At 34.8% G+C, this 25,195-nt stretch overlaps 1 protein-coding gene across 1 annotated transcript; it reads left to right on the forward strand.

The window, feature by feature from the left end:
- The first annotated feature begins 286 nt into the window (after window positions 1–286).
- On the forward strand, window positions 287–9,612 carry LOC129242065 (uncharacterized). Its single transcript, XM_054878625.1, has 2 exons — window positions 287–346; window positions 8,692–9,612. The coding sequence occupies exons 1-2, from the start codon at window positions 287–289 to the stop codon at window positions 9,472–9,474; spliced, it is 843 nt and encodes a 280-aa protein (XP_054734600.1). The 3' UTR covers window positions 9,475–9,612.
- The last annotated feature ends 15,583 nt before the right edge of the window (window positions 9,613–25,195 follow it).

Here is a 25,195-nt window from a genome sequence, read left to right on the forward strand (position 1 = left end):
AGCAAAAGAATTTTTTAGTGTGAAATATCACCTTGACAATGAGCATACGAGTAAACTTTAAATTGTTTGATCGATACATTATGTGATACAATCATGTACCTAGAAAATATTGAATTTGTTTTTCCCCAAAGTAATATATTAAAAATATTTGATATTGTAAATTTTCCAAGTCAAAGATATTATTTTCTATTTTTGTTTTTGTCGATATTCTATTGCTTTTAATGTTACTATAAAAATTCTAATTTGGCATAGGAATCAAAAATGTTTTTACTTGTAATTTTGTACAATGTACATGGCTAATGATCGAGTACCTTCACGAGAAGAAAGTTTAAGGGAAAAGATAACTGTAAACGGCCATATTTTCCCTGATTTTCATTAAAATTATTTAAAATAGAGAAGTCAATAGTTTTTTTCAAAATTGGCATACAGTTTATTAGTACATTAAAATAATATAAGAAATTTTTTTTTATTTTAATCATTTGAAATGGCGGATGTACACTTCCAGGAAGGTCGCAGCGGTGCTTCTCAATCGGCGCGCATTGTAGCATCGGCGTCAGTGACCTGAATACAAAAAACCAAAAAGTTTTTTGTTTATTAATGCCATAAATTCTATATGAATTAACAATAAATGGAAAAAGAAAAAAAATCGCGGAATAAAATGCTTCAAAAAAAACGAATTTTGGGGCGACTTTTCCTACTATTTTGGCTTCAAAAAAATTATTTTTTTGAAAAATTTTCGAAAACTTAAACACATAGAAAGTAATATCATAAAAAAGATGTGTGCAAAATTTCAGGGAGATCGGTCAATAACTTTTCGAGTTATCGTATACACCAAAAAAAGTAAGGTGAATTTATTTGTCAAAGTTCGCGGGATTAAAATTTCGCTCTAGTTATTTTTTTCATGATTTGGCAGCACTGTCAATAACATCTGGGCCAACTTTCATGTGAATGTCATTATCAGTAATATATTTACGCTTGTGTTTACCAAACGACCAAGAGTGTATTTTTCGATTTTTACAATGTCTGATTTGATTGAGCAGAGAAGTGCCAGCAAATTTTGTTTGCGGAATAAAATTTCGGCTGCGGAAACGTTTAGCATGTTACAGAAGGCATTTGGTGATTCGACCATGTCGCAGAAGAATGTTTATAAGTGGTACAAAGACTTCAAAGAGGGTCGAGAACGTGTTGATGACTTGGAGCGCTCCGGACGACCATCGACGTCAACAGATGGCCAACACGTCAATAAAGTGAAGGAGTTAGTGCTCAAAAATCGTCGGTTGACTGTTAAAGACCTTACTGATATGATCGGAATATCAGAAGGATCTATGAAAACCATTTTAAAGGGGATTTGGGCCTACGAAAAGTCAAATCTCGTTTGGTACCGAAAACTCTCAATTTCTTGGAAAAAAGTCGTCGCGTTGATGTGTGTAAAACAATGCTTTCAGACTATCAGGACAAGCTCAAATGCATCATTACGGGAGATGAGACTTGGATTTATGCTTACGACCCTGAAACAACCGACCAGTCAAGCGAATATCGTGCTAAAGGCGATGCCAGACCGAAAAGAGCACGTCAAAGTCGTTCAAAAATAAAGGTCATGATGACAGTTTTTTTCGATTTTCATGGTGTGGTGCACTATGAATTCCTTCCACCTGGCCATCCTGTTAATAAGGAATATTATTTGAGCGTTTTGCGTCGTTTACGTGAAGCAATTCTTCAAAAAGACCAGAATTATGGGCCAACATCTCTTGGTTTTTGCATCACGATAATACACCGTCTCACACTGCATTCGTTCTTCGTGACCATTTCGCCAAAAATTCCACGCATATCGTTCCGCAACCACCGTATTCGCCTGATTTGGCTCGAAGAAGGTGCTGATGGCTATACCGGAAATGGACTATTTGACATGTTTCGGGGATTGGAAAAATCGTTGGCATAAGTGTATTTCATCGAGAGGGGATTATTTTGAAGGGGATGAAATTGATTTACAAGAATAAATAAAGATTTTTTATTTTACAACCAAATTCACCTTACTTTTTGCCCACAGTAGTATACCTCTCCCAGCGCTCGAACGCAAAGAATAGAGTCGTCACGGTTGACGATCTATAATATAAGAAATACTTAATTTTACCTTCTAAAAATTGTTTGACATATTCTTAAAAGATTATATTAACATTTTATGAATAAAAAAAATTTTTTTTTTAATTTTACAGGTATCTGTCCCCTTAATTGTACCTAACTTATAAACTATGGTTACTGTTACTTGTGAATAACCTCTTCGCTCAACTTCAAAAAATTATTTAACTGAACCACCACCTTTTCGAAAGTCTTGCTTATTAAATTTGAGGATGTCAAAGTATAAGTATAGTAAGTAGTGGAGTAAGCCATTTTATTGAATACCATATTTTACAGTCCGATCTTATTGTGTTTTAGCAGGGCTGTTCCGCAAATCATATCTCCCTAAACACAAAGAAATGAAATGTGATTTCATACTCCAAAACCCTCAGTAAAAATCGTATTGTCAAAATTAAAGGTCTTGGAACCATATTCGACACGAAATTAACCTTTAAAAACATGCTTTTTCCTAAGAATTTCCTATGCTGATGTTTACAACTCATTAGTAAGGTGTGGAGCCCATACCATACGTCGCTTGTTATTAAAATTGAAATTTTTCAAAAACTTTTGCCAAGATGGTTTCACCCAAACTAAGTATGCAAAAAGACTCCTTGGTATACAATCTTTGCAAGCTCCGCGTACTTACTTCACACTAATATTTGTTTAAAATATAATAAATCATGGAATTGATTGTGACGGACTTTTTGAGTTTGAATTAAGGCATAATCGTTTGTTTGTCGAATCATCTCATAGAACTAATTATGGCTATAATGAACCAGTTGCTAAGTAATGATTCGGGAACCTGATAGATTTTAAGGCAACTTCATCTATTTAAATTTATGTGCTATATTAAATTAAAAATAGTCTGCATTTCCTATATCATATTTCTTAATTTGTTTTTGAGTCACTTTTTTGCTAAAAAAAAAAAACTATTTTGAAGATTTCCTTCACCTTTATTTTGACCTTTATGCACTCATTGATATGGTCATTGATAACTGGCCATTTGCAAAAATTATAAACCTTTCGATAGGGTACGTATAAGCCATCCGCTCCAAGGCAGTCTCCTTTGTTGAACCGATTGTGTCAACATATTCTTTAAATTGAAATTCGTTAACAATACCTAACCCAGAAAAATTGACATTCCGCTTGTAATAACTTAACATGCATTACAATCTAGCTATTGTACATAGCTACATATACTCGTCTATACTCGTCTACACAAATATATTTAAAAATTAATTTGGTGTAAATCTGATTTTCATTACAACATCAATTATATTGTTGATGTCAAAATATTAATTATTAATGAAACTAATTTCGCAATGTTTGGTTAAAACAGAGCGACTACGTTCCATGTTAATCATATGCATGTACTTACATCCATGCATACATACACATACATGTACAATACATTTTATAGAAATGACCAGAACAATTCAGGATGCTGTCAAAAGCCAAACCGCGCATAATTAAAATGGCAGGAATCGCATTATCACTAAATAGTATTAACAGCAACAAAAATTACGGCTTGCCTACATACATAGGCTTGCTAATGAGTTTGTGCGTGACTACCACTCGGTACGGCCCATGTTTGAACTCTGCTGTGGGCATGATGCACTAAATGGTTTCTTCTAAAGAGGTCATCCCTAGAGGCAACCAATGGCATGATTCCGCTTGTATTTCTACCATGGAAAAGCTGCTCATTAAAAGCCATTTGAAACAATATAAAGACACTTATCACAAATTGGAGGAGAAGCTAGGCCAAACAACTAACGAAGGATGTACGCGTCAATTTTATAAATACATCGACACATAATAAAGGTAAATTGTTAACGACACCAGCTATGAAAAAAATGTTGTACTGGTCGTGTCACATTTATGTATAATCGCTCTGACAAAATTTATAACCACATAAGGTGAGAAAGCATAAATTGGTAGATTAATCCATTTCGTGCATTATCGAAAATTAAATTAAATATATGACCACGACTATCACTATCAATTTTTTTCAATACCTGAATGTTCGATATACACTGAACAGCCATATGGTGCACCTGAATATGTGAATACAATTTTGCAAAAAGAAAAAAATTCTTGCAGCTTTATGAGCATTTAAAACAATTATTTTCCGATTAATCATTTTTCAACATAAAATGAATTAAAGAAATAGAAATAAAAACTCAGTTCATACAAAAATTTAAAAAGGTCCTCCCTGTAATATTTAATTTTTTAAATTCAAATTTTTATCCTAATTTCGTTTTCATTAATGTAAAAAAAATGCATTCAGCTGCTGCCAAATTAAAAATGTCCCTGTATGTATTCTCGATTGAAATCAAATCTTATTAATAATAAGTTATTATCAATTGGCGAGTTCTACATAAAAACTTCGTATAGCACATTTAATGCATTTTCAATCATCATCGGAGCAATTAGTATCATATTTTGTAAATTTCTCCGAAAATGCTACCATGTCCCTTGAGAGATTGCCTCCAGAGGCCAACCTCCTTTAACCTGATTGCACTATGAGCTGCGATGGAAATAACGTAAAAGTCGATGGGAAGTAAGTGCAAAACGACATTAAGGGCAGTACTGGGGCAAGTTTTACATGCTCCGGCGATGCCATAACATGCAGTCCTTTGCCTCCTTTGTTTAGTGATGTTGTAGCCCTTCCGAAGAGCTTCCCACCAAACCAGGCATCCATACGTTAAAATTGGCAAAACCACAGCACATATTTTTGAATTATTGCCTATTGCTAGCCACAACTTTTTCGCATTCTTTTGGCGTTTCATATCAAAATTGGGTTTTCCAATAAGAGGTGTTATTTTGATATTCACACCTGTAAGTCTGAAACAACCTGCGCTTTTTACTAATCATTTCATTCACTTAGCAAATGGCTTCTAGAATGCTGAATTGAAAACGTGAAAAACTCTTCCCATAGAATCCTGTGAGCAATAAATTTGATTGATGCTCTAACACGTCTACTCCTCCTAAACTACTCACATCTTTTTGTTTGTATTTTGCGTCATAAAAACTATTCGCCTTTTGAAGCGATTGAAAAAAGCTAAGACCTTTTTGCGTCACCTAATAATTTGAAGGTATTATTGTACATTCCAATTTACCTAATAACCATACCTGCATACATACATAGGTATGTGCAAAGTTTGCTATATCCTTTTGATTGTAATTTAAAATGAGTTCATAAAATTTCATATTACTTATTTTTGATCGCCACAAACCTAGCCACAAAAAATTCCCACAAATATCGTTTTCATTACATTTGTGGTCAAAGTGCGTTATTTGTTATTCAAATTCTAATAGCACAACGCCCAGCGCAGCCTACGTATGGGAGTTTAGGTAGCTGCGTACACATGTATCTAAGTATCGGATGTGTTTTTAGAGGCATCAGAACTATCGATAATCGATAACTACGGTTTGACAGCTGAAAATGACAAACTGTGTTGACATTTCAATTCAGTAAGGTCTGACAAGCCATCATGAAACGTTTAATACCAGAACAACTCTTTCAAAATTGTGAACATTTTCTTAAAAAAAAAAGAAAAATGTTTGCGAAGTTCATAGAACGAATTGTTGAAGAAGACGCCGAAATGTCGATTCGTTGTTGGCTTTTGTCCTTCGACTACGTGGAAAATGTTACGTATGGATCTTGGCTTACGTGTCTATCAAATACAGTTCGTGCAAGAATTGAAGCCAAATGACCATCGCTGTCGTCGCATTTTTGCTGTTTGGGCTCATTTAGGTTTATTATTCAGATTTATTGGAAAAAGTAGTTAAAAATTTGACTGAACGAATGGGCATGTTACGCGTAACCCCGGTGGACATATGCCGGATATCATACAAAAAAAAAATAAATGCCATGAAATTATCTATGCATTATCAATTTAAGCTCTCAATCTCGAAAAACCAAAGTAGGTATGTCATGTTATGATAAGGTAAAGTAATGTTTCTTTTTTTTAATTATTTATTTATTATATTAAGCCAATAATATAAAAAATTTAAGTAGACATATTTTAAACTTAATAGGGGTAAAAAAGTACAGATAAACTATTTATAATAAATATTCAAAGAATTCAATGGGCGATTTTTTTTCTTTTATTACGTTTGCTGCCTTACTAATATTGAATTCAGTGAGGATTTGGGCACGTGAGCATCAGCTGACGTAAGAAATTTGGTTATAAAAATTAAGGTAATAGAGGAGTAATAATTATATGTTAAAACTGCTAATATATATTGTCTGTGCACTGAGAGTTTACTTTCGCATTCAATATTGCACTCAAACTCAATCTTTTTGGATGGGCTTGCGAATACTCTTTCTCGAAGCAACCGCAAAACTATTTAGCAACTTCAACTCTAAAAAAATCAACACGCACATCACCCTACATTCAATTCCCGCCAAAACCTGCAGCTACCAAAACCAACAATAATCCTGGGTCGCGTAAGAGCTGACAGCGGTCTCTTGAACGGGTAATTCGAGTAATAGCAGGGTATTAAGTAAAATGTGTGTGTGTCTTGGTGGTGTTCCACAAATGGAGGGACCTACAGTTTCAAGCCGACTCCGAACGGCCGATATTTTTATGAGGAGCTTTTTCATGGCAGAAATATACTCGGAGATTTGTCATTGCCTGCCGAGGGGCGACCGCTATTAGAAAAATGTTTGTCTTAATTTTGGTTTCACCAATATTCTACCCTACGTTCTCTCTGTGAATTCCGAATGGTAGTCACTCAACAACCCATTCGGCTACGGCGGCCGTCAGCAGCATAAGAAATAAAAAAAGTTATATGGTGAATTTTAAACTTTAGTCAACCGTACCACGCAGTGTCCGCCCGAGGAGACTTTTGCTAATTTCTTTGAGAAAAGCCCGTAAGCTTCACTAAGGTTCGCGAAAAAAGTTTTTTTACAAATGAGTGAAAGTTTAATATATTTAGCAGCGATGGGAGAACAACGGCTTGGCGGGGAAAAATACTGCACTTAATTTAAAGAATTTAGTATCAACTGTGAAGCATGGAGCACCTGGAGTGAGAAGAACAGCGAAATTAGAAAAAAACAGGTTTCTAGCGCTACTCTACTCAAAGAGCGCATATTAGAAGCTTGGAATAGAGCGAGACAAATTTAATTGCCTTGTAGCCACATCGACTTCAAGCCATTATTGATTGTAAAAGTGGACCTACTCAATACTGCAAGCAATAATAGTTAGGATTAAGTAAAGTTTTCATTCAAGTTTTCAGACTAAGTTACATTTGTGCTGCATGTAGACTTTCGTCAACGATATTGTTGCAATTTGTCGCCATAATTTGGTGTTTTTATGATAAAAAATTGATTTTTTTAGTTTATTACGATTATAAAAAGGTTTCAACTGCACCAACACAATTTTCGATAAACTATTTGGATTTTCGATAAACTATTTGGATTTTCGAGCCAACGAAAGTAGGGAGTGTATGTAGACATTTGTCCATCACTGTGACATATATATCTATATATTTATGAGTGTGTATGAAGCAAGAGGTTGAAACTAAGAAACCCTAAAGTATGCAGTTCATTTATGAAAATGGCCTTCTTTGAATAATTTAAATTAAAGAGAAGAAGAACAAAGTGATTTATTTGGCTTTGTAAGAAGTGGGTACTCTTGACATTGCAATTATATAACGACGACTATACTGTAGGCACGTGAAAACGTGGTAAGAAACCATACGCGTATGCATACAACAGTCATGCATATATACATAGTTATGTATGTTGAGCATTCACCACCTGAGGCTGTGTACACATATACATATACATATATAAACAAAATTTTGATTTTCATGCCAAAAATATACAATAATAGATAAATTAAGCAGTCGACGTATTTTAGTTTTGAATGAGGCTCAAGTGGGGCAGAAGTGGACACTTCAGTACCAAATTGTTAGCCAAAATTGTTGCCCAGCAAATATTATTAACGTTGAATTAGTTGGGCGGCTATTTGGTTATTTATTATTACACTTGTTTTTGCTGAAATGTAGCTCATAAGTTGAAGTATTAACTATTTCGATGAGTTCTTCATTTTTACGGGTTTTCAATTGTTTTTCGATTATGATTTTGAAAGCCATATTTTTGTATAAAAACATTAGTATTCGGCAGTAAAGGTATCATTAGCAATCTAGCAACTGTACAGATAAGTTCAAAAAATATAATATTAAATTTAAAAACCTCTTTAAATAAATTGTGCTCAAATTATTTCGGAGATGGTGCGTAAAAAGTATAAGAATTAGTGCATAAGTGTACCACCAAAAATTATATTGGCAAATTAATTTAATTACAAGCACAGTAAAAGTAGCAACAAAAATACAAAACAAAATAAACAACCAGTTCAGTTGTTTGAACATATTATAAAATTTTAAATTTTCAACCAAACAAAAACTTAAAACATCTAAACTGTTCACATAATTGGCAACTTTATATAAAATTAGAAAGAGTTTTAGTTGAAATCATAACAAAATAATATCGTTACTTTCTACTACATTACCAATTAACCTACATATTTTATGTATAATTTCATTTTCGTAAACTTTCTCCTGCAGAAATTCACTCTAGTATCGTACCTGTTGCTGGCTACAGCCACTGCTATCGCAACAGCCTTGCCACTGCAACGATTGCAACGTGACGTTTCCGAGTTGCTACCACCACAACCATCCTACAGCTATCTGCCACCCGAAGCCAAACTTGCTCTACCCGAAGACGCGCAGTCGACTACAGTTGAACCTATTGTGGCTGAGACTGAAGCACCCGCCACCGCCGATGCCGAATCTGATGCCATGTTAGAAGGAACTGCTCTTGGTGCCAACGGCTATGAATACCGCACCGTACGCCGTCTTAAGTACCGCCAACGCATACGCCGTGACGTCTCGCACTTATCGCCTTCCTACCTGCCACCAAGCCCATCGTATTTGCCCCCAAGTGCGAACACTGATGACTCAGATGTAGTGAACGCTGCCCAACCTAAAATCGCTCCGATCTATTTGCCTCCAACTGTTGAGGACGTCAGCACAGCAGCACCAATTGTTGTGGAAGAAGAAATGGAAACTGAACCACCAGTAGCACAAGAGGAGGAACAAGAAGTGCCAGCTCAACCAGAAGTACGTGCTCAGGAAGAAGAAGCACCACAAGATAGCGCCATACTAATGGATGACGGCTATCACTACAAGCAACCGGCGGAAGAAATGCCTCTGCCAAAGGCAGTAAGCGAGAGTGAGTACTTGCCACCACTAGAGGAAGGTCAAGCGGAGGCTGAGGGTCCTGAGGAAAGCGCTGTACTAGCCGATGATGGGTACCATTATCGCGCTATCAAGCGTTTAAGATTGTAAAATTGAAAAGGCTCATACACACACATAATGTATTATTTTGTTTATTAATTGAAATTGTTAGATCCTGTAGTTATGCATGAATGTTTTAGTATAATAATAAAAGAAATTTGCTTTATCATTATTTGGCATTTAATTTAATTTTATTTTCTTATTTATTTATTTTTTTTACTTAACCTTTATTATTATTTTTAATTTTATTTTCATTTAAATTTCAGTAATATTCTAATTGATTTATTCTTCTTCTTATAACTGTATACATAGATACTAGGCGTATACATTTTTCTCTAGGCATTGGGTACTAAGCATTTCCCCGTTATTTTTAAAACTTGAATATGCCCAATTTTTAACTTAGTATGGAGTTGGAGAAGTTAATATATCATACTTATCATAGTATTTTATTTTTGGACAATCTGGTACTTATTTATTGAGGTCCATATTCATTTTTTTAATTTATACTTCGAAGATGTGTAGCATAGCGTAACAAATGATATTCACCCAAAGTTCAGATAAAAGCCCGAATCTCTTATGGTTTGCTAACATGCGTCAAGTCTCGTTTTAAAACCTTGGCGAGAATTGTGCTAGGCAAGTGAATGAAACTTAGGCCGTCTTCGATTCGCTTCCAAACAAATTGAATCCTCTTTTTTAAACGCTCTTTTATACTCTTTAAAACAAGCCTGGGAAAAATTTAATTTGGTTTAGTGCATTGCTTTTGAAATTTGTACAGTTTATTTTAATTAACATGGCGCTCAATAATTTAGAATTTCGAAAAGAGCAATGACTAATAAATTCCTTAGGGTCATCAATACCTAGTGGAACCATTATTTCTCAAAGCACTTTCAGCCAAGATTAAATTTTAGTAAGATACCAAAAGCAAATAACATTTCTCCTGTGTTATGCAGCTTCGTTTATCTATGTAAGAATGTATGTATATGTAATTACACCTAATTATTGGAAAATTAGCCATTAACACATATATATGTGCCAGCACACATACACAGTTGCATTTGCTGCACACTAGCCCACTCGGAAATTTCGTCAGTTCTGACTTGTTAGTCCTGCACGTGAATGGTAATATGCATCCTCAAAAAAGGTGTGGTGTTATTTGAGCGCTCCGTTTTGAAACTGTCAATTAAAAGGAAATCGGAAAGGTAACAAACTAGTAATGTTACTCTTAAAATGATATAACTGTGGATTTTTTGTAGAAGATTTAACAAATTTCTTCATTTCTATTTTTTGCATTTGCAACGTGCACTTTCAGCTCTAGTTAACTGGGTACAGTCCAGCATTCGGATACATATGTATGTCATTGTCGGCCTGATCATGCTTTTGTAGATGACTTTGTCGTGTGCAAGAAGGGCTACATCGTCAGCATATAGCTGTGTCCAAGGAAGGTTGCCTTGGATTTCAAGCGTAAGGAAGTCCATCACCAGATTAAAGAGAAAAGGGCTTAAAGCTGAGCCTTGATGACCATCTAATTAACGTTAAAGCTTCGGGTATGCCCACTTGCACATTTTTACGTTAAATATGAAATACAATTTTTATAACTTTTTCTTTTGTTAAATTTTTTCCAAAAGAGGGTTACCAGAAAACATAAAAAAAATATTTTAGCGCATATGACAGAAGGCATACTGGAATGCATAAGCCCACTCAATAGAGAGAGGGAATAAGATTGTAGAGAGAGAAAGAGTAAGGGAAAAAAAAGCAAACGAAGGGAATGTTCATTTAACATCATTTTCTGCCTTACTGTGGCATCTATAAACACTTACATGACTTTCCTACGACATCGGGAAAATATGCACCCTGAAATGTATGTATATATTATACATGTTCTAGTTACAGGACTATAAACGACTATTTCCAACTGGGAAGTTAATCCCCGCTGAAAATAAATCGGATGACTTCGCCTAATGTCAACAATAACAAGGCCAGACAATAACAAAAAAGCAACAGGAGAGATTAATGGCACTGAACAGAACGTGCAAAGGCAAATTGTTGCCTTTAATTTGCAAACATCGAGAGCGTAGAGGTGACACAAAAGCACACGGGCTACATAAGAATCTATATCAATATATGTACATACAAATGTATGTACTTATATACATACATACATGCATACATGCGCATGTAGTATCCAACAAACGTAAGAAAAAATAATATCCAACGTTTCATACACCGTTAGTTTTCAAGTTGAGTTTTATCATTCTTTATCATTTGGTATGAACCATTTTTTCCAGCCTGTTACAAATGTTTGAGAAACCATTAACAACTTTTTCGCAGTACTTTTATTCTTGCAATTTTTTTATATACAAAACTTTTAAACAAGTTTTTATAATTAATTATAAGTGCTTCATATTTTGTTACGAAATGTACCCTACTTGTATCGGGTGTTTTCCTAGCTGCATCAGAACTATCAATATCGATAAATATGGTTTGACAGCTGAGAATGGCAAACTGTGTTAACATTTCTGTTCAGTAAGGTTGAGCAAGTCATCATGAATCGTTTAACGTCAAAACAACGCTTCCAAATTGTGGAAATTTACTTTGAAAAATTTATCTGTTCGCGAAGTTCATAGAGCGAAGTGCTGAAAAGGACTCCGAAATGTCGATTCTTCGTCATTCTCAACCTGTTAGCCTTTGTCCTGCGACTACGTGGAAAATTGTATGAAAGGATGTTGGCTTCCGTGTCTATAAAGTACTAAAATACAGCTCGTGCAAGAATTGAAGCCAACTGATCGTCGTTTGCGTCGCATTTTTGTTGATTGGCCCACTTAGATTTATTATTCAGATTTATTATAAAAATTAGTCAAAAATTGGACTGATGGAATAGACTATGTATCCCGTAGCGACATATGCCGGATATCATATTCAAAAAATTAATGCGAGGAAATTATCTTCTGTTTTGTATTGTAATTTCAAGTTTTGAAGCTCTTAAAACACACCGGATATATTAACTCTTAACCTTTTTCTTGTGTCGTTGTTAAGTAAATGTACTTTTCGAGTAACGTATAAGTTTTCATGTCAATTAAATGTCAAAAATGGAATTAAATTTATTTGATAAAATTTATTTTTATTTAGAAGAATTTAAATAAAAAATTAAATGCAAATAATAATTGCAAGCATTCATTTTCATTTTTCATTTCATTTCATTTATTGTCCAAAATCATTTGGGTTGCATAAAATAAGAAATTAATTAAAATTATAAAATAAAAACAAAGATTATTTAGTTTGATACCAATTGGATAAATTCTTTTGTGTTCTAATAGAGAATTACGAATTTCTCAAGTTGGTATAGGTTAAGGTAACAGAGGCTTAAAAATGATATGTTAAAGCTACTGTCTAATATTACAAAATAGCCGTTTTTTTTAACGGAGTAAAAGTTTGTCGTTGCCCGTTTACCAACATCTGAATTTTGGCGCGTACTGTTGCAGTTATTAATGCATTTCTAAAAAACAGCACGCACATCATCCTACAATAAATTTGCGCCAAACCCGGTAGCTATCAAAATTAACAGTAAGTCTGGTTCGCGTAAGAGCTGACAGTGGTCTCTTGAATTGAATTTGAGTGATACTTGATACATTAAGAAAATGTGATTAAAGCGACTAACATCGCAGTACACGAAAATAAGAACTTCAAGCATTTTTATTAATAAGAAAAAGAAAACTTCCATTTAAAAAAGTGCCTTTTAAGTTGGGAATGAAAAATGAAACCGCTTGTTAAGATGCTGTTGAAGGTTTGAGAAAGCTGTTTAATATAAAATTCAGCCCAAGTTGATATCAAACAAAAAGGTTTGTTGGGATGTAAAGAAGAGCCAGTTGTTGTTGTGAAATACAGTGGTCACGCAATTCATTCGTACCGTCACAGTTTATAAACAGATACACCTGATACTTAGGACGATTTATACAAAAGAAGAAAATTTTAATATATTCATAAAAACTAACATTTTAATTCAATATTTAAGGAACAAAAATTTCCAAATTCATTTGTGGAGTTAGAGAACTTAAGGTAATTACTTCGTTATTTTATAAAAAAATATTATTCGTACATAGCCATATAAGGAATATTTTATTGAAAAAATAATGAAAACAAACTAGTATTTAGTACTTTGTTGGGCCGCCTTTAGCTTTAATAACTGCTTCCAAACGTCGTTGCATTAGCTGCAATTTTCTCCCACTCAACACTTAAAGCTGTCTTTAATGACGCCTTTGATGTTATTTTGTACTTTTTGATTCTCCTTTCTAAGAGCTCCTAGACATGCTCAATTGGGATCCGGTGATTGAGGTAAATATTTAAGCTGCTTACAGAGGTAAATAAGCCATTCTTGCAAGAGATGAGTGTTTTGGGTCATTATCTTGTTGAAAAAAAAACCCTTTAACACTCACTCCAAGTTGAATGGCACTATCATGCAAATTATTCTTCAAAGTGCTTAAATACAGATTTTTGTCCATTTTATCATCAATAAAGACCATGATGCAGCTTTCGCACAATTACCTTATCAGATAAATTAAAATCAGCTGGACTACTCGCACCCTAATTTTTTATATAGGATAAAAATGTTTACCCTTTTGCTCAGTTAGTGCAGAAGGCGCTGAAAAAAATTAATTATTATTATTATTACTCTTATAAAGTAGTAAAAATAAACAAAAGCAATTCTGTTATTACCTAATATATGAGATTATTATGTAAACAGAGAGAGGCGACAAAATTATCCGCGCTATTGAATATAAGTTGTTATTCCCCTCTCTTCTTATTAACTTGTGGTAAACACTTAACGAAAATTTTCTGAGGTGTAAATTCCTAACAAGAATGATAGAATTCAAGATAACGCCCATTGGAGAGCGTGAATGCAAGAAGAAAAAGAAGTTACACAAACAACACAACAATAAATTTCACAAGTATATAATAGTCAAACTTCGTGCATAGGTACCTACTTACATATGTATATATGGCCAAGACTGATTGCGCATGATGGTAGCTCTTTGATAAGCCAAGGCTCAACTGTGATATCACAGTAAACAGAAAATACAAAATGCAAATAAGCAAAGATAAGCGGATGTCGATGAAATTGAGTTCTAGAGATAAAATGCGTACGTGAGCATAACTCTCAAACCACACTTAAGGAAAAGCAGCTTTTTTCGCAGCAAATTTACGATGCTACTGTATGACGAAATCACGTTATAGTATGTGAAAATGAAAGCCTAATTAAACAAGTTTATTAGTATGCTTAAGCATATTATGCCTCTTAAATTGTTGGCTTTGTCTACTGGTGAGGAACACCTAAAACGCAAGGCATGCAGGATAGCATGTTCGCCTAATGACACACCTAATCATGTACATATATAAGTACATACGAGGTGTGTTCAAAAAGTCGCAGGCTACGTATATTCGAATTTCGATTTTTTTGTGGCGATATGTTGGTACTCATGTCTCTCATGGTGGTACAAAATGTTCTCAGAAGGCCGAGAAGATGTGAATGACGAAAAGCGTGCCGGACGCCCGAGCACAGCAACAGACGAAAAAATTGATGAAGTGAAGAAAATGGTATAGGCCAATCGTCGAATCACCGTAAGAGAAGTTGCTGAGTACCTAGGCATATCGATTGGCTCGTGGCATTCGCTTTTTTTCAATGATTTGGGCATGAAACGGGTTGCCGCAAAATTCGTACCAAAACTGCTCAATTTCGATCAAAAGCAGCATCGCGTGAGCATTGCTAATGAGATGATGGACTCCGTCCGCGACGACCCAAGTTTGCTCCAGAGGTTCATAACTGGTGACGAATCGTAAATTTATTGTTATGATGTGGAAACCAAAGCTCAATCATCTCAAAGGAAGCTGCCGAAAAAAGCGCGTCAAGTTCGGTCGAATGTAAAAGTTTTGCTTACCGTTTTCTTCGATTGCAGGGGCGTTGTGCATGTTGAGTTCTTCCCGAAACTGAAGGGGCCCATGAAAGGACGACGCTACGTTACGATTTACGAGATAAAGACGGTGTCGAAGGAGCAGCTGAACAAGATAAAAAAAATGATTTTTTGAAGTGCTTCGAAGATTGGAAAAAACGTTGGCCAAGTGCATAATATCTCATGGGGATTACTTTGAAGGGGTTAAATTAGATATTAATGACTAAATAAATAATTTTGGAATACCACAAAATTCGCGATACTTTTTGAACACACCTCGTATACATATATGTACAAGTATTCCATGCAGGAATATACTCGGAGGTTTGCCGTTGCCTGCCGATGGGCGATAGCTATTCGAAAAAGCCTTTTCCATCATTTTGGTTTTTCGAACTCGAGCGCTGCCGAATGGTAGTCACGCAGAAAGCCATTTGGGGCTACTGAAGCCGGCATAGATATATGTTTGTATAAGATGTATAATATTAAGGTTGAAAGATAAAAAATAAAACAGGAAGCACGTCACATCAAATACATACTCGTTACTGTAGACATCTCACAAAAAAAGCAAATTATTTATTTTGTTCTTTCCAGAAAATTGAAATTATTTTTTAATTTAAGTATGTTACTCCAGCCACCTATGTGCGTGTAGATGAAGTTTTGTGCCTTTGTCGTGCTTGTTTACATTTTAAGGCAATCATAACAAGTAATATGTATAAACTTAATAATCATAAATACAATTTTAACAATATTTGGCTTGCGGCCTTAATTATATTTTGCAATACTCGTACAAAACACCATGCCAAGGGCTGAGAGCGGGTGGCTTTTGCCAACAATAAACAGGAAAACCTACATACGCGTATCACATTGAAAAAAAAATAAACGATTGGAAACCCCCTAGAGCGTTTTTACTAAAGAAAGGACGACAGCTTGAGCTCATACGGCATGTCTTACTGGCACAGACGATACACAGTTCTTTTTGTTTTTGGTTTTGTCTTGAGGTGACATCAACACTTCTTTTGATTATTTTGCTTACACAATAGGTTGATTACAAAATGTAATTGTAATTTTATCGCAATTGTAAAATTTTATACAACCGAATAATATAAGAATTCATACTGATTTATATAGGTATGTACATATACAGAGTGTTCAAGGAAAGTGTCTGCACACTTTACGGCTTAAAAGAACAGTATACAGTATACAATTGGATAGGGTACAGATTAAAAGTACAGATGTGAAATTTATTTATGCAGCCCAAATCTTTCAATTGTTGCTCATTTTGAAATGCCAACCAGGCGCGCCGCTTGCCGAACAGATTTTCTTAAAGTTTTGCCATAAGTTTGCAGTTGTTCTTTGTTCTTTTCTTGAAGCGCTTATAGATGTCCAAAGCCTTCTAAATTGCTGTTCGGCTTTTTTCGAACCAATCTCTGATGCGAATAATTAAATACCTTCCCAAGGTAGATCTAGGGATCTTCCTCCTCTCTCAAACCCCCTTCTTAGCACTTAGCGGCCGCCGAAGTCTACATAGTATGTACGTACATATAATATCATCCACTATTGGGAATAAGTTGTACGAAATCTCCAATTGTTACAAAAAATAGAAGTAAACCTTTCTATTTTATTATATTAATATATACATATCTTATTGTATTAAATATTAGTTTGGAGAGAAAGAAATCCATTATTTTCTAGGTAGATAGCTGTAGTGATCGATATCTCGTAAAGTATTGATCAAACAATTTAAAGATTATGCCCATTGTCAAGGGGACATTTCATTCAGTTATGAGTTACAGGGTGATAACAATGGAAGTCAACAAAGAGAAAATTCCGTACATTTTACAGTTTTTCTTTGAGAAAGGTAGAAATGCAAGCCCTACCGCTGAAATTGTGTTTATGGTGTCGATAATGTAACAGCACCAACTGGCAATTTTGGTTTGGTCGATTCCATTCAGGCATTTTTGATGTTAAATAAAATGTCGAAAATCGAAGGTGAACGGGTCGTAGCATCGCCCAGGGGCTGAAGATCGACCTTAAAACAGTTATAAGCCATTTGCGCGAGAATTTAATGGAGAAATAATGCATTTCTTCTGCCCCAAGCTATATATAATTTGTGGAAATGTTAAATTTTTCTTGTTCTATTCTCATATAAAATGCGCAACATGTTCAGAAGGCGTATGGGAATTTTTTCACAAAGTCATCGTATAATAAGATCGCATTTTTTCGCGAAAATAAACTCCTACAAGTTTGTATTCCATGTGTTCAAGCAGCACACCAAGATATTTTGCTTCTTTGAAAAAAACTTATCCTTGTAACCGCTAGATTCGGTTCCATCATAAATAGTTTCCTTTTGCGGGTGAATGACACGGGTTGGTTTTTTTTTGGATTTTATAGAATATTGATATAATAACTAATAAATATATTAATGTATTAATAGAATTCTATAATAGATATAATCAACATTTTTTCCTCATGTTTCCCTGAGATGCAGTTCACTAGATCGTCCGCATAGCCTTGCGTGTCAAGCCCACTGGAGTACACCCACCTGTGAGTGAGTCCGCTTGTTCAATGTTAATGCAGTTGTGCTATGGAATGCTCCACCTAATGCTACAAAAAACTTAATACAGACTTAATGCTTTAATTTGGCACTTCTCGAACATTTTCAGAACATCTCTTTCAATCTTTTTAATCTAATTACCACTACAAATCATATAGCGCGAAAAGCATATCCTTATCCTAATGCTGTCTTTACTTAAAAATTATAATAATTTTAATAAAATAAAATTAAAAAAGTAATAATAAATTAATTAAAACAACTTTAATTGAATAAATGTCTATTGATGTAAAGAGTTAACGTGCAGCACTAGTCTTAACTTGTACAACTTATAAATAAAAATGAACTTAATCAAATTATGGCATCTGAGTTGTTATTTAATAGCCACATCCTATACATGGATACATTTCTAAACTCTTCACTTTCACTAGCAACTAACGCCACTAATTGAATGTCATAAACACATTACACATTCCCATGGCATAAGTTAACAGCCTCACTAATTTAACCATAACAAACAACTATGTATGTATGTACTAGTATGTTATATTTTAGTTAAGTATGTAAGAAATATTTCATTAAATCTTACTAGCTCATACCATGCAACATTATTACACATACATATGTAGGATGTGTATATTATATTAATGCGCAATCACAGCAAATGATAATATTTGGCAGGCCTCTGGGTCGGTAGTTTATGTAAATGATCTAATGTCGGCAATTTAGTACTGGGAGTAAATTGGGATAATCAGTATTAACAGCTGGTTAGTAAGATTTATATAGGTTAAGATGCGTGCATATAAATCTACTATCATACAATTGCAACATACATATCTACAGGTATGTTCTTGTGCAACAGACCGGCAAATGAACATCCGAGCTCGCTTATAATTTACTCTAGTGTCGCCCGTGGTCGAAAGTTCGAACTCTCATTGTTATTAGTTGTATTTATTTAATTTCAGTTTCTTTATTTCTTATTTTTATCTTTACTATTGCCTACTCATCTTTATCTCTATTTGAACCCTATGCTTTATCTTAGTACACACCAAAGAGAATTCACAAAGTTGAAGCAACAAATGCATCAAAGTATATACGTGATCTTACAAATACTCATTAAGTGCATCCAATCATATGAGCTCTTTGGCAGCTCCTTTCTAATGAGACGTAAAAGATGTGTCGCTGTTGATACTATTTTTGTGTTCGGTCTAGCAATATACTGCTGATTTGAAGGCTTATATGTGAGGTCTCGATCACAGTAGTTGACATTCATTTGAAGTGTAAAGATCATTTTTTATATGACGTCAAAAATGTTTACGTTCGTCCCGAAAAAACAGCATTTGCGGGAAGTTATACTTCATTATTGATGCTTTCCATTTCAATTCAACTGGGCTATTCGGGTCATGTTCTTCGATTTCGATGTAACTGAAATATGTTGCTCTCTGGTCAAAATAATGAGACACGTATTTTTTTGTTCGCCCAAAAAAAATTTTTTTCAAGAGTTATCGGCAATTTTGTTTTTCGGCTCAAACTCGACTTTTTTAAATGCCCATAACTTAGTCAAAAATGAACCGATTTTAATAATTCTGGGTTCAAAATGATCGTAATTACTTACACGAGCGACTTCATCTAGAAACAATTGTAAAAAGTAGTTAAAAATTTTTTATTTAGCAAAAAAGAAAAAAAATTTAAATTTTTTCGAAATTCAATTATTTTGACCAGAGAGCAACATATTTCAGTTACATCGAAATCGAAGAACATGACCCGAATAGCCCGGTTGAATTGAAATGGAAAGAATCTATTACCTTTTAAAAAAAAGTGCAGCTGAAACGTGTCGTATATTGACCAATATTTAGGGTAATCACGCTCATGAAATATAACTTGTAAATGATGGTTTCGACGCTTCCAAAGTGGCATTTTCAACGAGAGTGATAAAGTTCGCGAAGGGGCATCGACTTCGTAGATACTCAACTACAACAATTATTGGATGAAGACGCATGCCGAACCCTGAATGATATGTCTAAAGAGTTGGATGTTGACAGATGAATATTCAAGTTTCAAAGGTTATGTTGTGCATCTGGTGGGATCAGAAAGGTGTCATCTATTATGAACTCCTTAAACCATCTTAAACCATCACTGACGATCGTTACCGACTGCAGCTAATGCATTTGAATCGAGAAAAGCGGTTCCGGCACAATAGACATGACAAACTGATTTTGTTGCATGACAACGTCAGTCCACACATTGCTAAATCAGTCCAGAAATATTTAGAGGGACTGGATTAGATAAACTTGTCCCACCTGCCGACATTGCACCTTCAGATTACCATCTGTTACGGTTAATGCACTCAGCCTTTATTGGAGAGCGGTTCACTTCTTACGAAAGCATCGCACACTGGCTGAATGTATGGATCAACTCAAAAGAACTCGAATTTTTCGTTTGAGGAATCCGTATGCTGACTGAAAGATGGAATAAAGTTGTAGCTTCCAATGGCACATACTTCACATACCATGTGTTATTTATAATAATTGTGTAAATAATATGTAACTTTGGCTAAGAAAGGACACAAACTTATTCGCACACCCAACATATTTTTTTGTTTATGTCATCTATTCGTCACTCGCTAACGCGGTGCAAATCGAAGATAGCTAATAATTATAAATTTCATTACATTTTATTATATATTTATGTATGTATAGGGTTGTTCAATAGGTGCGCTTCAACTTTTTTTCCGATAGGGAGGGCGAACGACGCAATATTTTTTATTTTTCGCTTGTCATTTGTAAACTTCATTAGTATACATTTTATCATGGAAATTTACACACTTGAGCAATGATTGCAAATCGTGCAAATTTTTTATGAAAATAATCGTTCTGTTGCTACTACTTTAAGAGCATTACGGCCATTTTACGGTCCATTTAACAAGCCGTCCCGTTTTGGGGTTATGTGAAGTCATTGGTCTACAGTAACAAGCCGGCGACGATTTGTGAGCTCAGAGCCAATATTGAACGCGAAATTGCTGGAATTTCGGCCGCTTTATGCAAAAGAGTGGTCGAAAATTGGGTTCAACGATTGGCCTTCGTAAAACGTGCACGCGGTGGTCATGCAAAAGAAATCGAATTTCATACTTAAATGTATATGTTCAAACTCGATAATAAAAAAAAAATTAGTTAAAAAAGTCAAACCGTTTGTGTTTTATTCAAAAAAGTTCAAAAGTTGAAGCGCTCTTACTGAAAAACCCTATATATATTTATATGGTACCGAGAATTCAATTTTATGTGCACTTTTTGTGTTGCCCGGGCGTATGAGCAACAAACACCGTAAATCTATTCAATGGTCATTACTCAAAAATTTTCGGAGGTAAGCTCAAGCATATCAAACTTTTCCGAGTAATTTAAGGGATGCTTGTCTTGATGCTTGTTTCTGGTCTTTTGTCAGCACTTTTATTTAGTTTTACAAATAATTCAGTCACAGTGCTAATATCGTTGGAGTAACTTGGAATACGCAAAACTTTATGCAGGCAGATTTATTATTTAAAGAATTGGATTTAAAACCGAGCGTATTTAATTCGCATAAGTGCCAGCAGGAGTTATTATTGATATGTATTAGAGTAGAGCGGCCGCCGTAGCCGAATGGGTTGATGCGTGACTATCATTCTTAATTCAGAGAGAACGTAGGCTCGAATCTCAGTGAAGACCAAATTGAAGAAAAAGTTTTTTCTAATAGCGGTCGCCCCTCGGCAGGCAATGGCAAATCTCCGAATGTATTTCTGCCATGAAAAAGTTCCTCATAAAAAAAAATAAATATCTGCCGTTCGGAGTCGGCTTGAAACTTTAGGTCCCTCTATTTTGTGAAACAACATCAAGACGCATACCACAAATAGGAGGAGGAGCTCGGCCAAATACCCAAAAAGGGTATATATATATATAAAGGGTGGTTAAGTTTCAAGGGCCGGTGTTGGTTTTGAATAAAATACAAATTTTTTTAAAATTATTGTCATTTCTCTTTATTATGATAATATTGGTTTGGCTCAATTATGTATGAAACAAAATTTTGGCCAAATGGCCGCTGCAGCCTCAGCGGCACACCTCCATCCGATGGTCCCAATTTTCTATGGCGCTGAGGCATAATTGAGGTTCTATGCCGTTAATGTGCCGAATTATCTCATCCTTAAGCTCTTGAATTGTTGCTGGCTTATCGACTTACACCTTTTCTTTCAAATAACCCAAAAGAAAGAAGTCCAACGGTGTCAAATCACATGATCTTGGCGGCCATCAAATTTTTCGCGCAAAAGAGCCATTGTTTCATAAACTGTGTGACAAGTGGCACCGTCCTGTTAAAACCACATATCGTCCACATCCATATCTTCCAATTCGGGCCATAAAAAGTTCGTTATCATCTCACGATAGCGAGCACTATTCACAGTAACTGCCCGACCGGCCTCATTTTGGAAAAAATACGGCCCAATGAACCGGCTCATAAACAGCACCAAACAGTCACTCTTTGTGGGTGCATTGGTTTTCGGCAATCTCTCTTGAATTATCATTCGCCCAAATGCGGCAATCCTGCTTATTGACGAATCCACTGAGATGAAAATGTGCCTCATCACTGAAGGTGATTTTCTTTGATATGCATTTTGATTTGAACGCCCGTTTTCATAATAAGCCTGAATAACTTTAACACGTTGCTCGATCTTTGCACGGTTCAAATTGAGTTAGTCTAAAATTAAAAAATATCAAATGAAATGCAGAAAAAAACTAGAGATTTAGGTGTGGTTTACATTCAACATCGGCCCTTAAAATTTAACCACCCTTTATATATACATATACTAGCTTTAACCCGCGGCCCCGCTCGCGTAGGAGTAGTTTTGAGGGATATAAGATATGTATATAAAAGAATTACAAACAATAATTTCATAGAAAATATTTTTTTATTAATAACCATAATATTACAATACCCGCCATCTGTTGCTATGCCTCGTTGAATAAATCAAAACAACCAATCAGAAAAATATCAAGCAAAATTATTTTTATTAATTTTCTTTCTCAAACCGTTTTTGAACTTTGAATTTGGGTCATAGCTGAACAGCTTATGCGGATTATGAAGTCTAGAGTGTGCTATAAATAGTGGGAAATAGGAAAAACTAAGATTTTTTAGATTCGATTATTAGTGACGAATGAGAGTGGTGGCGCGGCCTGGGGGCTGTGGGAAGGGAGTTCCATCATAAAAACATGCCTATAACCTTCATTGGGTGAAAATATGAATATATGTATAAAATTTTTTACGTCATTTGGTGTTGTCGTTTCGTAGTGATGCGCGGACAACGTACAGACATTCACCTTTATAGTATAGAGATTAGAGTCATACATACAAACATACATATGTACATAATATGAGTACACGGATCTCTATTTGTATTTCCTTTTCCAATCAAAATTGGAATCATTTATAAACAAAGAATTAATTTTAAAATAAACAATGTGATATGACATTTGCTAGATAAACAAACATACCTACATATGTATATACATACGTTTGTAGTTATGTAGTAAGAGCAATGAATTAATTACCATTTGTGGCAGAAATCGGAAACAAAGCAGAACATTAAAGCGTAAGATAATATAAACAGTGAAATTAACACAAAATATTACAGATAGAACCGTTAATTTGTCCAATGAACAAATTACTGCATTTGTTTTCCTTCGTAATGAAATTAAAACAATAAACAAATGGTTTATATACGAGCTTCAGAGGTTGTCCATCTGCTGAATTTATGCACATATTTATGTATGAAAGTAATTAGCAATGTATGTGTACTTACATATGTACATAAATATAACAATTCAAGCGAGAATGATAACTCACATGCATACTTATACATACGTGCATATTTATGTGCTTACTGTACCCCGCCAAGAATTAAGGCACATTTGAGTAACGAATTAATAACTTTGATTTGATTATTTTATCTCTCCATCTGGTGGTAGCAGAGGAAGAGGAAGGCGTCCTCTGCGTTGGAAAGATCAGGTGGAGAAGGACTTGGCTTCACTTGGTGTGTCCAACAGGTACCGGTTAGCACGAGAAAGAAACGACTGGCGGACTCGGCCAACATCGCGTAAGCGGTTGTCGTTCCAATTAAGAAAAAGAAGAAGGCATTTACATATGTATGTACATACATAGATGAGGTCTATTTGACGAAAAGAGGAAAAGCAAACCATCGCAGCAAGTTGTAGAGGTGAGAAACGATGCCTTGCGTGGCCTTTGGTCGTATACATAAAAAGTAAATCCAAAGAAAAAAAGACAAATGCATGCATGAATTAATTTATATATGAACGTACATATGTATATGCATGGAAAAAACTATAACCGACCTCCGAATATACCATATGCCGCTGCGCGAGTAACATCTTCGCCAGAAACTCCCTTTCCCGAGGACTTCTATGAAACCCTTGCTTTGACTTTCGTTGCTCTTGTTATTTCTCTTTTTTTTCTTCCTTTGTGGAAAGCAAGTAAACCAAAAGAATTTGATATTTGAGTAGTTTAAATTGAAAATAGTAAAACATGCCTTATGCCGTGAGACAAAAGATGATATGTGAATAAAATCTTATTTGGCTAAACATGAATAACTTCGTGGGTATCGGCCTTTGCCAAGCAACTATTTATCGTGAGACAAATAGTGATATTGGTGTAGTCGGAATTATTGTTTTTTTGTATTTAATCTTTTGAATAGAATTCAGAGATAAGAAGAGTAGCGAATATCGAGCAGTTGCAAGCTGGAAAATAAATATTTAGTTAGTTTAAGAAAATTCTTCGTAAAAATTTCAGTCAATTTACAAAAATTAAGTTTGAAACAACAAAACTAAAGTTTTTGATTATCTGGAACAAATATAATTTGTGTCACGCACTTGGCACACAACAACTATGGTAAACAACCATCAGTTGCTGCAACAGTATCGCCCTTGCCCCTACCCATATAAAAAACATATGTACACATATGTAAAGGGGGTTTTTTAAGAGCTATAGGAAAGTTTTTCAGATAAACACACGTAAAATTCAGAACAATTCATGAATTTTTTATTTAAACCGATAGTACAGTCCATATAATTTAATATTTGAAGATTATTTCAAATGATCCGCTTAGTCCAATTTTGGCATATTCTTTCCAATGTTTCGGCCGGTATCTCACATATAAATGCTTTAATGTTGTCTTCCAATGCGTTAATTGAAGCAGGCTTGTCTGAATAGACATGAGCTTTAACATAGCCCCACAAAAAATAAT

This window comes from Anastrepha obliqua, chromosome 3 (genome assembly GCF_027943255.1).
Source record: "Anastrepha obliqua isolate idAnaObli1 chromosome 3, idAnaObli1_1.0, whole genome shotgun sequence".
NCBI classification, from domain to species: Eukaryota; Metazoa; Arthropoda; class Insecta; order Diptera; family Tephritidae; genus Anastrepha; species Anastrepha obliqua.

Coding starts and splice junctions, on each gene's coding strand:
- LOC129242065 (XM_054878625.1), top strand. CDS start 287: ATGTACATGGCTAATGATCGAGTACCTTCACGAGAAGAAAGTTTAAGG. Junction 347..8,691: donor GTTTAAGGGAAAAGATAACT/GTAAACGGCCAT, acceptor TTTCTCCTGCAG/AAATTCACTCTAGTATCGTA.